Source organism: Crocuta crocuta, unplaced genomic scaffold (genome assembly GCF_008692635.1).
Source record: "Crocuta crocuta isolate KB4526 unplaced genomic scaffold, BGI_CrCroc_1.0 scaffold218, whole genome shotgun sequence".
In the NCBI taxonomy this organism is placed as follows: Eukaryota; Metazoa; Chordata; class Mammalia; order Carnivora; family Hyaenidae; genus Crocuta; species Crocuta crocuta.
The window spans coordinates 5,738,655-5,755,300 of NW_027533170.1; the positions used below are offsets into that span (position 1 = coordinate 5,738,655).

General features: G+C 42.3%; 1 protein-coding gene across 1 annotated transcript in view; it reads left to right on the forward strand.

Moving 5' to 3' along the window:
- Positions 1–15,671, forward strand: part of TRIM36 (tripartite motif containing 36) — a 32,499-nt gene extending 16,828 nt beyond the window's left edge. The window contains exons 6-10 of the mRNA XM_077746294.1: positions 3,161–3,414; positions 3,858–3,982; positions 8,566–8,856; positions 12,307–12,604; positions 15,226–15,671. Coding sequence (XP_077602420.1) covers positions 3,161–3,414; positions 3,858–3,982; positions 8,566–8,856; positions 12,307–12,604; positions 15,226–15,580 — 1,323 coding nt within the window. The 3' untranslated portion in view covers positions 15,581–15,671. The remainder of the gene's footprint in view (positions 1–3,160; positions 3,415–3,857; positions 3,983–8,565; positions 8,857–12,306; positions 12,605–15,225) is intronic.
- Positions 15,672–16,646: the final 975 nt, after the last annotated feature.

The window sequence follows — 16,646 nt, forward strand, 5'->3', positions numbered from 1 at the left end:
GTGTGCTTGGGACCAGGTTGATTTAAAATGCCGGCCATCCTGAAGTATATACCTGACATATGTTCACCAAAAGGTGCGTCCCAGAATGTTCCATCACCACCTCGTATGTAACAGTCACAAAGTGGAAACTGCCCACACATCCATCAACAGTGGAATTTAAACAGCAGTAGAATGAGTATCTACAGCTATGTGCAACAGTGTAGTTGAATCTTGCAATAGTATCGAAAGGAAGATGCCAGACGGAAGGAGGACACACTCCCTGATTCCGTGTGTAAAAAGCACCTACAGAGGTGAAGCTGGATTCTCTTGTTAGAATTCAGGATAGGCTTGCTCAAGGGTGGGGAGGGGAAGGATGGGTGTCTGGAAAGGCTATAGGAATGTTATCTGGGATCCGGTAATGTTTCTTCATCTGGGCTATGTGGACGTGTTTGCACATGCTTACATAAACCCTTTTCTCTTTGTATGTACATCAGTAAAAAAAAAGAAAAAAATGGGTAGCATTTAAAAAATTAATATAGCACTGGGTTGTTTTAAAATTCCAAATATTCACTGATCTTGATGTGTGTTTCTTTTCTGTATTTGAAGTAAACTGAAGTGCCAATCTGATCAGTGTACTGATCACTGTACAAGTTATGATTAAATAGAACAGTGTCTTGGCTAGTGTGAGATTGTTACTTCTTGAGACTTCATTTTCCAAAATGGGCTAAAAACCTGAGAAATTATGCAAACTAACACCATTATCGCCAGCACTGCCTTTGTTTTTAATATATATATTTTTTTCTGATACTCACTGATTGCATTCACCACCCTAATAAGTAAGTTGAAAAGTGTGATTTTTTTCAACTGATTTCCAGGCACTTGAAAAGTGTGATCTTTGCTTCTCTTTTTGGCATTTTGACACATTCTCTGCATTTTGTATCATCCCCCAACTCTTAAATCAGCTACCTGGTAGGTTGCTTCAGGGATTATGCCTTTGGTCACTTGAGGTTTGTTGTATTACTGGTCCTCAGTCATGCTGCCCTTCTTTTTTTCCAATGTTTATTTATTTTGAGAGACAGTGCGTGCGCATTTGGGAAGGAAGAGCAGAAAGAGACGGAGAGAGAGAGAATCTCAAGCAGGCTCTGTGTTGTCAGCGCAGAGCCTGCCGTGGGGCCTCATCCTACGAACCATGAGGTCATGACCTGACCTGAAACCAACAGGCAGACACTTTAACTGACTGAGCCACCCACACGCCCCTGCCCTTAATTCTGGAATAAGGGAGACCCAGGACCCATTGCTGAGTTTGTGATTCATTAGGCTGAAAATAGAGGACCTCACGTCAGCTGTTCATGCAGACGCTGATTCCTTGGGATCCTGGAGAAATTACTTAGCTGCTTATACCTTTGATCTAAGCTACATTGGTCAGCTCAGTCTTCTCTGTTGGAGGGGTGCCTGGGTGGCTCAGTTGGTTGAGCGCCTGACTTCAGCTCAGGTCATGATTTCGTGGTTCATGGGTTCAAGCCCCACATCAGGCTCTGTGCTGACAGCTCAGAGCCTGGAACCTGCTTCAGATTCTGTGTCTTCCTCTCTCCCCCTCCCCTGCTTGCATTTTGTCTTTCTCTCTCAAAAATAAAAAAACATTAAAAAAAATTTTTTTTAAGTCTTCTCCATTGGAGAATTTGGCTGCATTCTTGACTTTTACTCAGTGAGGATTGTGACATGGTCTTTTTTTCTATAATTAACACCTGGGGGAAAAAATCCCCCTTTTTACCTGTGTGTATTGATCTTTTGAGTTTAATCTTGTGATGTATCATTGAACTACTACCAAAATGTCACTACCCTCTGTCCCCCTTTCCTTCCTTCCCTCCTGCCTATCCTTGAAAAAAAAAATTGTTGCCTATTGGGTTTAGGAAACAGAAGGGAATCTGGAAAAAAATTCCTTTCATTAGAAATGTTTGCCAGAGGCCCCTGGGAAATCACAATGTGCTTCTTCCATACATCGTCAGCTTTTAAGAATGTGTTTGAAGACATTTTTTTCTTTTGGCAGCTGCTTATGGGTTTATAATGATGGCTGCATACCTGTGCTCTGCTGGTCTTATTTTCAAAATCAATTTGGTCTCTGATCTTACAGACGTTCGAAATGTTCAGTAAGCACTACAGAGGATCATTTTATGGCCAGGTAGAAGAAGAGCTGCATGTATAGGGACCATCATCTCTGTGTGCACAGACTGTGTACCATTGTGGAGGGGCCATTTTATATAAATAATCTTTTTCCATCTTCAAAAAATCCAAATTGTTTCTCCTATCCCCAGTTTTCAGAAGAGGAAAACGGGGGTTCAGAAGTTAAGTAATTTGCATAAAGTCACACAAGATTTCATTCTAATTAAATTATATTAATTTGAAGAGAAGAGTTATATTCTAATGTCTTAGTAAAGGACATCACTTTCCTGAGTTTCATGGTGTGGTTTAATATCTCATAAAAAATTAGAATAGGATAAGAAGGGTCAAAAGTTGCCTAGATTTGAAATGAATCAAAAGCTACAGGATTGTACCTCGCCCCACCCTCCCCCATCATGCTCTCTCTGTCTCTCTCAAAAATAAATAAACATTAAAATTATTTTTAAAAAATGGGGCACCTGGGTGGCTCAGTTGGTTAACCATCCAACTTCGGCTCAGGTCACAATCTCGTGGTTTGTGGGTTTGAGCCCTGCGTCAGGCTCTTGCTGACAGCTCAGAGCCTGGAGCCTGCTTCGGATTCTTTGTCTCCCTCTCTCTGCCCCTCACCCTCCCTCATGCTCTCGCTCTCTCTCTCTCTCTCTCTCTCTCAAAAATAAATATTAAAAAAAATGTTTTTAAATAGTTCCAGGATTATATTATCCTGTGTCCTTGGTTTGAGTCAGTTAATTTCTGCCCCCAGTTCCTTTGTATATAAGTTGAAGGTTGTTTCCCTATTTTATTGTTTATTCCTGAGCTTTGGAGATTGAAGTTTAAGGAAAGCACAGAATTATAAAATGACAAAGTACATCTACATAAAAGTTGGCGATCATTCCTTGCTGAGTGTATGCAGTGCCGAATTATTGTTCTGAAAATGTCAGCATCAGACAAAATTGAATTTCGGTTATTTTGAGAAAAGACATTTGGATTTAGCAGATGAGGTAACGCTCTGCTTGTTTTATAATAGTGTAATGGAGAGAGAGCTAAGGAGGAAGCAATCACACATTTTGAAAAGCTCTATGACATTCTAGAAGAGAGGAAATCATCTGTTTTGAAAGCAATTGACACTTCTAAGAAGCTACGATTAGACAAATTTCAGAGCCAAGTGGAGGAATACCAGGGGCTTCTAGAGAACAATGGGCTCGTGGGCTATGCCCAAGAAGTGCTGAAGGAGACAGATCAGTCTTGTTTTGTACAGACGGCGAAACAGCTCCACCTCAGGTAGGTTGCTCTGAGTTTAGAATCTCCTTGGGGCACCTGGGTGGCTTAGTCGGTTAAGCGTCCGACTTTCGCTTGGGTCATGATCTCACGGTTCGTGGGTTCAATCCCTGCGTCGGGCCCTGTGCTGACTGCCAGCCCAGAGCCTGGAGCCTGTTTCAGAGTCTGTAACTCCCTCTCTCTCTGACCCTCCCCTGCTCACGCTGTCTCTCTGTCTCTCCTAGAAATAAATAAAACATTTTAAAAAAAAAAAAAAAGAATCTCCTTAGCGGTGCCTTTCAGTTTGAGCTCCTAGTCTTTTCTGGTGCTGTGTTCTATGCAGCGCGCTGCTACATGCTTCCCCTGAAAGTTGAGGGGAGGTTTTTCCTTTTTAATCATGTGGCAGGTATGTAGCCTGATTGGCCTTTTGAAGAACTGTTTTTACATAAAATAACATCTGCCCGCAGAATACAGAAAGCTACGGAATCTTTGAAGAGTTTTCGACCCGCGGCTCAGACTTCTTTTGAAGACTATGTTGTTAATACAACTAAACAAACAGAACTTCTTGGAGAATTGTCCTTTTTCTCTAGTGGTAAGTTTTAGTGACGGCAAAGCCTTATTACTCTTGGAGTGGGAATTCGCGTGGTATGGGAAAGACACATACTTCGTTTCCCGTTGTGAAAAGTCTGTTTTTATGTTCTGTTGGTTTGTGTGGTTTTTGTTTGTTTATTTGCTTATTTATTTATAAAGATTTAAAAAAATGTTTATCCATTTTTGAGACAGCGTGAGCAAGAGAGGGGCAGAGGGGGAGGGGGGACAGAGGATCCGAAGCAGGCTCCGCGCTGACAGCAGTGAGCCTTGTGTGGGGCTCAGACCCACCATCTGTGAGATCATGACATGAGCCGAACGAAGTCAGACGCTCAACCGACCAAGCAACCCAGGTGCTCCGGTTTGTGTGTTTTTTAAACACATAAATAGGGGCGTCTGGGTGGCTCATTCAGATTAGTGTCCGACTTCGGCTCAGGTCATGATCTCACCGTTCATGAGATCAAGCCCCACATGGGGCTCTGCACTGATAGTTCAGACCTTAGAGCTTGCTTGGGATTCTGGGTCTCCCTCTCTAGCCGCCCCTCCCCCACTCCCACTCGGTCTCTCTCTCTCTCTCTCTCACTCAAAACTAAACATTAAGAAAAATTAAACATTGTAGAAATGGGATTACATTGTATATGTATCTTTTGTAAATTGCTGTTTTAAAAAAATGAAATTTAATGGGGCACCTGGGTGGCCCAGTCGGTTAAGCATCTGACTTCGGCTCAGGTCATGATCTCACAGTTCGTGGTCAAGCCCCGCATCGGGCTCTGTGCTGACAGCTCAGAGCCTGGAGCCTTCTTCAGATTCTGTGTCTCCCTCTCTCTCTCTCTGCCCCTCCCTCACTTGTGCTCTGTCTCTCTCTCAAAAACAAACATTAAAATTTTTTTAAAAATTTAAAAAATTAAAAAATGAAATTTAAGAGATTTGTTACTACACAAAGTTCTGGGTTAAAGCTGTATTTTAGGGGCACCTGGGTGGCTCAGTCAGCTAAGTGTCTGAATCTTGATTATAGTTCGGGCTATAATCTCCTGGTTCGTGAGTTCAAGCCCCACATCAGACTTCGTGCTAGCAGTGTAGAGCCTGCTTGAGGTTCTCTGTCTCCCTCCCTCTCTGCCCCTCCCCTGCTTGCTCGCTCGCTCTCTCTCTCACAAGAAATAAGCATTTTTTAAAAAAGCTATTTTAACTGCTTATAGTATTTCATTGTAGAAATCGTCTCCCTACTGAGAGACAACTTGTTTCTGTTTTTCCCTCGCTGTAGACAGTGCTGCATTGCACGCCTTCATCAGTGTGCTTCGTGCACACGTGTGAGTTTGTGTAGGGCAGAAGGGGGGTCTCCAGGCTACAGCTGACCCCAAGATGTTGTAGGGTTTGCTTTGCTGGATTAATTAGTTTGTCAGGACTGCTGAGACTAAATACCACAGACTGCACGCCTTAAACCACACAAGTGTATTTTCTTACAATCCCGGAGGCTAAAAGTCCAAGATCAAGGTGTTGACAGAGTTAGTTTCTTCTTCGGAGGCCTCTCTCCTTGGCTTACAGATGTCCACCTTCCCGTGTCTTCCCTCTGCCCATGTCTGTATCTTAATTTCGTCGTAGTAAGGACACCAGTCCTATTAGTCATATTGGATCAGGGCCGTCCTAAGGACTTCATTTTAACTTAATTACCTCTTTAAAGACTCTCCAAATAAAGTCACATTCTGAGGTACTGGGGCTTTGAGCTCCAGCATATGAATTCTGCGGCCATAACACCCGCTTAGGTTGTGTTTTGCTGCTTCCCCATGGGGGAGGGATCTTCTCTTCCTTTTTCCCTTCACACCTTGTTCAGATCTCTCTCCGATTTGTCTTCTAGTCGGTGAACACTTACAGTCCATAGGACGGTGTCCTTACAGTTTAATGACCATACAGGTACAGATGGGTGGATTTGTCCATTCATCCAGAGGAAATCGATCTTATTAAAAGTTCCCTTGGGGGTGCCTGGGTGGCTCAGTCAGTTAATCATCTGACTTCGGCCCAGGTCATGATCTCGCGGTTCACAGGTTCAAGCCCCGTCTCAGGCTCTGTGCTGACAGCTCGGAGCCTGGAGCCTGCTTCAGATTCTGTGTCTCCCTCTCTCTCTGTGTGACTCCCGGGCTCTCTCTCTCTCACAAAAATAAATGAAAACATTAAAAATTTTTTTAAATAATATTAAATGAGAATTACTCTGAAGGATTATTACTGCAGCCTCCTTTCTTTCAAATCTATCTCTGAATCTCCTTTTAGATATGTGCTTATCTTCTTTATTAGGTTGATCTTCTTTTTCCAGATTGTGTTTGTTGTGTTTCAGATGCTGATTCTACTTCATGAACTATACTCCCCCCTTTTCCTGAAAGGTGTACTTGTATTGTTTTTCATGTGCATGCTAGTTCAGAGAACAAGGTCCTCCCTTCCCTGCAGGATCCCAAAATAGCCCTTGGAAAGAAGGTTGAAAGTTGGTAACCTTGGGTTATACCAGTGTCTACAAGAACCAGTGTAGCAGATGGGTGAGAATGGAAAGTAGGTATCCAGCCCCTGGTGGATGGACGGCCTCATTTTTTCCTGCACACAGGCTTAAAAAAAGAAAAGAGGGGGGTTTGGGGTGGAGTATACTAGTCATAGTATTTTGTAACTAGCTTTTTTTCTCCCCCAAATATATATATATATATATTTTTAATTTCTTTTCATATTTATTTATTTTTGAGAGAGACAGAGACAGAGAGAGAGAGCAGGAGCAGAGGAGGGGCAGAAAGAGAGAGGGAGACACAGAATCCGAAGCAGGCTCCAGGCTCTGAGCTGTCAGCACAGAGCCCGACGCAGGGCTCAAACTCACAAACCATGAGATCATGACCTGAGCCAAAGTCAGACACTTAACTGACTCAGCCACCCAAGCACCCCCCCAATATATTTTAAATGTCTTTCCATATCTCATTATGGCTCTAGAACATACAGTTGCGTAAATAACTGTACACGACATGCTTACACTTTGCTTATATATTCCTTGGGGGAAGGACAAGAGGGAGACTTATATTTTCCATTCATATACTTCTCTGGTAAATGTGTTATGTGTGTGTGACTTGTATAGCTTACCCCTAAGCACTTAAGCTTTTTGGAGTTTCTCCTATGGAAGGGATTATGTGTATGCACAGAGATTTATCTGAGATACTTTTGTATTATATTTTTCATGAGAATCTGGAAGCCTGTTTCTGACAACAGTTAAATTTTGACATGGCCATGTAGTCAAATGCCAGTGGGAGAAAAATACTATAGGATTTATAACAAAATGTTGTAGTGATTATCTTTGAGTTGCTTGAAGTGTGTTTTGTATAGTTTCTGATTTTCTACAGAAAATATCAGGTATCATGTTTATACCAAGAAAAATTCATTTAAATTGCCTTTCAACTCTGTGAAAGAAAATATGAAAGAAAATTGAGCATGAGTTGGGGAGAGAGGCGGTGGGAGTGAGGAGAGAGGGAGACTCTTAAGAAGGCTGCACGCTTAAGATCTTGGGGCTCGATCTCATGACCTGAGCCAAAATCAAGAGTCAAACACTCAACCAACTGAGCCACCCAGGCGCCTGGGATTTTTAAATATTTATTAAAATAATTACAGGAGGACACATTAAATATTTTGAGCCCAGCATTGTTACTTAGTAGGTGGAAGTTGAAAGGCATACTGTTCAAAACTTTAATTTATAGTGTTTCAGAATTAATATGGATGTAAGGCTAAAATTGAGTCTTTTTTTTTTTTTGGTGTCTTATTTTTTGTTCTTCTTCTCCCTTTCAGCTATAAGCCTAAATATACCTTTGAAAGTCTTCATAGCTTACTCATTCTCATTTTAAGTTTTGTGGTGAGAGCACTTACCTTGAGATCTGTTCTTCTAACAAATTCTGAGTGTGGATGGAAATAGTGTGTTGCCTCTGGGTACAGGGTTGTACTGAGGTCTTTAGAGCTTATACGTCTTGCTTAACTGATACTTTAGGTGACTGATACTTTATGCTTCGTGATTAATAACTGCCCATGGGTCCCCTCCCCCAGCCCCTGGAACTGGAATTCCAGTCTTTGATTCTGTGAATTTGACTTTTCTAGATTCCTCACATAAGTGGAATCTGGCATCAGTATTTGTCTTTCTGTGTCTGGTTTATTTCAGTTTGCATGTCCACAGGGTCCACCCACGTTGTTGTCTATTAATAGGAGTTATTCTTTCTCTTATATGTACTGTTACAAATTTAGAAAGCTCTTAGACAGTACAGAAATGATTTAAGGGGCACCTGGGTGGCTTATTCAGCTAAGTGTCCGACTTCAGCTCAGGTCATGATCTCACGGTTCGTGGGTTCGGGCCCCGCATCAGGCTGTCTGCTGACCGTTCTGAGCCTGGAGGCTGCTTCAGATTCTGTGTCTCCCTCTCTCTCTGCCCTTCCCCTGCTCACGCTGTCTCTCTCTCAAAACTGACTAAGTGCTAAATAAAATTAGAAGTAATTTAAGTATTATCAGTACATGATTTTTATCGAGGAATGTATAGGTTCTGGAAAAACAGTATTTTAACACTGTGTGGTTTCTTCATTCTCTCAGGCGTAGATGTGCCAGAGATCAACGAGGAGCAGAGCAAAGTTTATAACAATGCTCTGATCAACTGGCACCATCCAGAAAAGGACAAAGCTGATAGCTACGTCCTTGAGTATCGGAAGGTTAACAGAGATGAAGAGATGCTGCCTTGGAACGAGATAGAAGTGTGCGGCACAAGTAAAGTCGTCTCCGATCTGGAAAGCAATTGTAACTATGCTTTCAGAGTGAGGGCCTACAAGGGCTCTATCTGCAGTCCTTGCAGCAGGGAGCTGATTCTTCATACGCCTCCAGCTCCAGGTACTGGGAAGGCTGGGAATGAAGCAACCGTAGGCTTGGAAGAGACCCCGGTAAAAAATAAACTAGGGGCGGCCGGGGTGGCTCAGTCGGTCAAGCGCCAGGCTCTTGATTTCGGCTCAGGTCATGACCTCACTGTTCAGGAGTTCAAGCCCCAAGTGGGGCTCTGTGCTGACCATGTGGAGCCCTCTGCTTGGCGTTTCTCTCTCTCTCTCTCTCTCTCTCTCTCTCTCTCTCTCTCTCTCTCTCTGTCTCTCTCCTTCTCTCCCCCTCTCTGTCCCTCCCCTGCTCTTTTACACGCTCTCTCAAAATAAAAGAAAATCTTTAAAAAGTAATAAATTAGGCACCGTTTTTGTATAGATCAGCATTGAAAGCAGCTTTCATTGATTAAAAGAAAAAATTCTAGAAAATAGATTCCATCCCCAGCTAGGTTTTGGAAAGAGACGGAATCCTTGAGGTTCGCCCATGTAGGCTGGGGACAGGATTAGAGTGTGGACTGACAGCAGAGGGAGAAAACCGTGAAGACATCTGAGGGAGCAGGGCTGTTAATATGAAATGAAAAATAGCGTGAATGCTCCCTTACAATTTGTAAATGGTATAAATCTGTATTTTTGTTAGGTTTGTAGAAATATCTAGAACATGTATCTAGGGAGGTTTAAAAAATCATTGGTATACCATGAAATATTTTTATTCTGAAGTATGGTATAATATGAAATATTCCTATTGCATATGAAATATGAAACTATTGGTATAATATGAAATATGAATTATGTAAATTACTGACGTAATATGAAATATCTTGAGTAACCTCATTTTCACGTGTCTGGATGTTCTCTCCAACTCGGGGATTCCTGGCACATGGATTGCTGCCCCTCCCCCCTCAAAATTAAAAGCTCCTCTTACCCAGCCCCNTTTCTGTAGACTAAGAGTCATCTGCAGGTGGGCTGTTTCCCTGCAATGTCCCGTACACCCGGCCGCTCACAGCCAGCGCCGTTTTCGTCCTGCTTGCTGATGGCCTTTGAGGTGTCTCCAGTTGGTTTTTAGACCCTGCAGTCCCTGCCGGTTTTTGGTGGCTTGTGTGCCCACGTTTTGTGCACTCTGCCCTTCCTTCCCTTTTTGTCCAGAGTGTACTATCCTCTACTTGTTTTTCATGCACGTTGTGGCTGATTTGAAAAAAAGAAAATCAGAATACAAATAAGTAGGGCTGGCGAAAATTGGTTTTCTTGAATTTGAATAAAATCCGATAGTTTTAGATGGATTTGCAAGTATGAAATAAATATTTGTACATTTTATGCAGTTTCCCCTTTCTTTTCTTGTCTGACTGAAAGTGGAATTAAAAAGAAACCTGGAAGTAGCTTCTGGGTTTTCAGTGACTTGGTGGAAGGGGAAGGAAGAAAGGACACTTTCTTACTTTCTTTTTTTAAGATTTTATTTTTAAGTAATCTGTACACCCAATGTGGGGCTTGAACTCACAGCCCCAAGATGAAGAGTTGTGCGCTCTATCGACTGGGCCAGCCAAGCGCCCCCAGAGTTGTCTTTCTTTTCTCTGGGAATAAGGGGACCAGGATGACCATTAAAGTTTTTGTTTTGCAAACGGGGAGACTTTTGAGATCGACAGGAAGATGATATGCCAGGATGATTTACCAGGAAGGATGGCCCGCCTGCATATGGAGAGTGGCTTTAGCTCACTCGTACGCAATTTCTTCTTAATCATGGCATATAGTTAAAAATTACCACGTTATGGGGCGCCTGGGTGGCTTAGTCGGTTAAGCGTCCGACTTTCGCTTGGGTCGTGATCTCGCAGTTCGTGGGTTCGAGCCCCGCGTCGGGCTCTGTGCTGACTGCCAGCTCAGAGCCTGGAGCCTGTTTTCAGAGTCTGTGACTCGCTCTCTCTCTGACCCTCCCCTGCTCACGCTGTCTCTCTCTCTCTCCTAGAAATAAATAAAAAACGTTAAAAAAAAATTAAAAAAAAAAATTACCACGTTAACCACTTTGAAGTGTACTCATCAGTGGTCAGTGGCATTAAGTACATTCCTGTTGTTGTGCCACCACCACCACTCACATTTCTAGAACATTTTCATTGTCTCCAGACTGAAACTCTGTGCCCATTAAACACGAACTCCCTCTCCCCACAGAGCCTGGGAAACTTGATTCTACGTTCTGCCCCTGTGAATTGCCTGTTCCTCATATAAGTGGATGTATATAACCCTGTGCCTGGCTCATTTGGGGTTTCATCCATGATGTAGCATGTACCAGAATTTCCTTGCTTATTTAGGGTGAATGATATTCCACTGTATAGAGAGATCACATTTTCTTTATCCATGCATCTGTTGATGACCATTTGGGTCTTTTCTGCTGTTGGGCTACAGCCAATGTTCTGCTTAATGCATCTGAGTTGATAGAGACTTAGGAGAGTGGTAGTCTGTCCATTCCGTAGTCAGGAAATCAAAGGTTAAGTTAAACTCCATTTAAATGACTCAGCATGAGGGCGCCTGGGTGGCTCAGTAGGTTAAGGGTCAGGTCATGATTTCATGGTTTGGTTCCTGAGTTTGTGAGTTCATGAGTTCAAGCCAAGCCCTGCATTGGGCTCTCTGCTGCCAACACAGAGTCCGCTTCAGATCCCCTTTCCTCTTCTCTCTCTGCCCCTCCCCTGCAATAAATAAACCATTAAGAAAATAAATAAATGCCGGGATGCCTGGGTGGCTCAGTTGGTTAAGCATCCATTTCGGCTCAGGACATGATCTGGCAGTTCATGGGTTTGAGCCCCGCATCAGGCTCTGTGCTGACAGCTCAGATCCTGGAGCCTGCTTTGGATTCTGTGTCTCCCTCTCTCTCTCTGTCCCTCCCATGAATGCATGCGTGCACGTTCTCTCTCTCCTTCTCTCTCTCTCTCTCTCTCTCAAAAATAAACATAAAAAAGGCCTCAGCAGGTATTAAAACTCTGGCCTCTCTAAACCCAAAACCTTTGCTTTTTTTTCTTTTTTTGTTTTTTAACTACTGTACAGTTTCTCCTGTCTGCCATGTTGATTGGTAAGGAAAAGGCCCTACTAAAATTGCTAATATTTAGAATAAATATGTAGAAAACTGTACAGATACTTATGAAAATGTACATCCCCTTATTTTAAAAGGAAAAGGGACAGATCCAATAGTGTAAAATAGAAGAGGTCTGCTGTATCTCTTGCCCAGGAACCATGTTCATTAACTTCTCTCATACGCTTGAAATAATTTTTTCTGCCATTTGACATTTCTAGAGATTTTCAGGCATAGAGAATCTACTGGAAGTGATTTCCCGGTTGGGGATGTGGTTTGTAAGAGTTTGTCTAGGGTAGTGTGGAACATTCCCCTTCATGACTGTATTCACTAATCTCTAGTTCAAGAATGGATCGTATTTGACTGTCAGTGATAGACACACTCACCGATAATGATCAGACTAATTTTAAGCTCTCTTTACAGTTTTCAACTTCCTCTTCGATGAAAAATGTGGCTATAATAACGAACGCCTCTTGCTGAACTTGAAGAGAGACCGCGTCGAGAGTCGAGCTGGGTTTAACCTTCTGCTTGCTGCAGAGCGGATCCAAGTGGGTTATTACACCAGCTTAGACTACATCATTGGAGACGTTGGAATTACCAAGGGGAAGCACTTCTGGGCCTTCCGTGTGGAACCGTATTCATACCTGGTGAAAGTGGGAGTCGCTTCCAGTGATAAACTACAAGAATGGCTCCGTTCTCCCCGGGATGCAGTTAGTCCAAGGTAGGCTCTTTTTATCGATCCAAACTTGATACTCCTCTTAAAAGTAAACATCGTTGTGTGGCCAGGTCAGCCCGGAAATGGACTTGGGTTTGCCTATTCCATCTGGAGTACATTCCTTAGATTCAGGTGTGCTGGCTACATAAAGGAGTCAGGAGGTCTTGCCTTAAGCTGGAAATAGGCCTGTTTTGGATACTTCTCGACTGTGCTGGAGCTTTGCAAGTAGAAAAAATTTTTAGGGGCACTTGGGTGACTCAGTTGGTTAAGCATTCAGCTTTGGCTCGGGTCATGATCTCATGGCTTGTGGGTTTGAGCCCCATGTCAGGCTCTGTGCTGACAGCTAGCTCAGAGCCTGGAGCTTGCTTCAGATTCTGTGTCTCTGCCCCTCCCATGCTCACGCTCTGTCTCTCTCTCAAAAATAAACAAACATTAAAAGAATTTTTTTTTAATTTAAAAATTTTCTTAAACCTTTTTTTCTACTAGAGAGAGAGTGGTGGGGCCGGGAGGGGTGGAAGAGGTATAGAGAGGGGGCGGGGGAATCCCAAGCAGGCTCCACACAATCAGCACAGAGCCTGACTGGGGGCTCAGTCTCACGACGGTGAGATATGACTGATCCGAAATCAAGAGTCAGAAGTTCAACTGACTGAGCCACCCAAGAGCCCCACAGTTTTAAATTTTGGACGTCTTTCTTACCCATTTCCTCAATTTTGTGATAAAAATCACTCACACATATAGTGAAAGGCTTCTAACTGCCATACTTCAGAGTTGATATGAAGTTGGTCTATTTGTAATGGGACGTAATTTCTTTAAACTCGCCTGGAAGCACTTTACAAACCTGGGTCCTGGTAAACGGGTTTCCACACCAAAGAATTCCAGTTTCTAAGGAGATTGGTTATTTAATGCGGGCTGTGTGGTTTTGTCGTTTTATGTGGCAGAAGGTATACTAGCCCACGTAAATAATTTATGACCCCTTGTGTGAACAGAACCCCAAATTAATAACCTGAGTGGTAGGCAAAGCTTTTCGCACGAGGGTGAGAAATTGCCAAAACAGTCACCATCATACTCGGGAAATGGTTCATTAAACAGGGTGCCATGTCCACTCGATAGAAGATTGATACTAATAATGTTTAAAAGGTTTGTAGCATCAGAAATGTCAGTGAGAAGACCTGATTAAAAGCAACAAATACAGTATGATCACAAATCTATAAAAAGTGAACCATGTGTCAGAAGAAAAAGGAAGGACCTTTGTATCAAAAATGTATACAAGCCGCTGTTTTATACTAGAGGGGAGAAACCTTCATGCTTCCTTACGTCATAGATGCGCATACAAATCCCAATCTGCAGATGGGTTTCTTAGGACCACGAGATGTGAACTTTGGCTCCCACATGGTTTCGCAGTGCCTGCTGTTTTACTTTAGTAAGTCCTTGCGTTAGGGCGCACATATTGGTTTTATATATATATATTTTAACATAGGATTGTGAGCTGTGAATACTTAATTTAATCAGTGGCAGGTCCCTTCAGTTTTCTTTCTCCACCTTATTATTATTTATTACTATTATTTTTTAAAGTAAAGTCTACACCCAGCATGGGGCTCAAACTCACAACCCCGAGATCAAGATCCACACGTGCCAGCCAGGGGTCCCTCCCCCACTTCTTTTTTGATGGGCCAAAGTCCCGATCTATTTTTTAGTATTTTATTATTTTTCTCATCTGTGTATATACATAGATGTTTTATGATATTTCATGACAAATTTTGGGCTAAGTCTCTGGTATAATTCTAAATGGCAGTGTGTAGCCGTCATGTTTAATTGATTGTATTTTAATAGAAAGCTTTTGACATACAATTTCATTTGTTTTTGTAAGTTTTTATTTCTGATGTTTATTTTTGAGAGACGGAGAGACAGAGTATGAGCAGGGGAGGGCCAGAGAGAGAGGGAAACACAAAATCCAAAGCAGGCTCCAGGTTCTGAGCTCTCAGCACAGAGCCCGATGCAGGGCTCGAACTCATAAGCAGTGAGATAATGACCTGAACCAAAGTCAGACACTTAACTGACTGAGCCACCCAGGCTCCCCATATGTTTTAATTTTCATTTTAAATGCTTATTTGTTTTGAGAGAGAGTGACTGAGAGCGAGTGGGGGGGAGGGGTGCAGAGAGGGAGAGAGAGAATCCCAAGCAAGCTCCTCACTGTCAGCATAGAGCCTGACGAGAGGTTCAATCCACAAATGGTGAAATCATGACTTGAGCTGAAAGCAAGGGTCAGACACTTAACCCACTGAACCGCCCAGGTGCCCCGTACAACTTCATTTTAAAGCAGTATACATTGGGGCATTTGGGTGGCTCAGTCGGTTAAGCGTCCAACTCTTGATTTCAGCCCAGGTCGTGATCTCTTGGTTTGTGAGTTCAAGCCCTGTGGCAGGCTCCACACTACACTTATGTGCGGAGCCTGCTTAGGATTCTCTCTCCCTCTCTGCCCCTCTGCTGCTCGTGCTCTCTCTCTGCCTCTATCTTAAAATATATGAACCTAAAAAAAATAAAGCAACATATATCTCGTGAAAAGATTTTGAGGACACTTGGCCTGTGGATGGCACCACAGCTAAGACTGTTTGTGTGCTGTGTTCTAGATACGAGCAAGACAGCGGCCATGACAGCGGAAGTGAGGACGCCTGCTTTGATTCTTCCCAGCCCTTCACGTTAGTCACCATAGGCATGAAGAAGTTTTTCATCCCCAAGTCAGCCACTTCTGCCAATGAACCTGAGAACAGAGTTCTTCCGATGCCCACCAGCATAGGGATTTTCCTTGACCACGACAAAGGCAGAGTGGCTTTCTATGACATGGATCACATGAAATGCCTTTACGAGCGCCAAGTGGACTGTTCGCACACGATGTACCCAGCGTTTGCATTAATGGGCAGTGGAGGAATTCAACTTGAGGAACCTGTCACGGCAAAATATCTAGAATACCAAGAGGATGTGTAGTGTAAGCACCTGATGTGACTCAGGGTGAAAAAGGGGAGCAAAATAATGCCTTGGTGTTAACCTTCGTAACTAATTACATATCATCTAAGTAGTCTGTGGCCACACTTGTACTTTGTGTGTGTTTCTTCTTAAGTTGGAAAACCTAAACAGTCTTGCCTCTCTGGTGTCTTCGTCCTGCCTTTCACAGACCCTGGGAGTGAAGGCACTCTCTCCTGATTAACTCTGAAGTGGTTAAACTCTGTAACTGGATTGTCTTTTTTTTTTTTTTTTTATGAATAGGAAATCTAATTTATTTATGTCAGTGTTGCTGATACACTTTTTTGAGGGGGAAGGGATGCACAAGTATTTATTATTATGTTTCCTTTGTGTTTGGTTTTTCATTTTGTATCATGTTTATGTCTTAGGGGAAGCAATTTTTTAGATGCCTTATGGATAGAAATTAGTACGTAGCATTGTGTCTTGCATATGTTTTTCATAGGAAAACAAAGGTATAGATAGATAGATATAAAGGCCAGAGAAATGGTAGTATATTTAAATGGAAAATTATGTATTTTGAGGTGTGTAACTAATATTCAGAGTATATTCCCTGGAAAATGAATACCATTTTTTTTTTCTTTTAAGACTACAAATTGTATTTTTAAGGATAATTTTAAGAGTTCCCTTAGCTGTGCCCATTCCTGGATGTGTAGTAAAACATGTTTGTTTTTGTTTCTGGGTTTTCCTGTTTTTTTTTGTTTTTTTGTTTTGTTTTGTTTTGTTTTGTTTTTGCAGGAAACACAAAGTCCTTGGCTGGCACAAGCAACTTTCACTTCATATAATTTTTTTTTAGAAAATTTGTCTTCAGTTTTTCTTACTCTGAAAAGATCTGAGTTTTTATTGAATAACTTATTTTTCACAAATATTAGAGAAGATACACTGATGTTTGACATTTTGTTCCCTGCCCTCTTATTGTGTCCTGTGATTTGCGTTTTTTGGCACCCATATTATATATAGATCAGATTGCCCTGGTTTATGTTTACAATGTTTGGCAGGTTCATGAAATATTTTTAATGTCATTAAATATGTT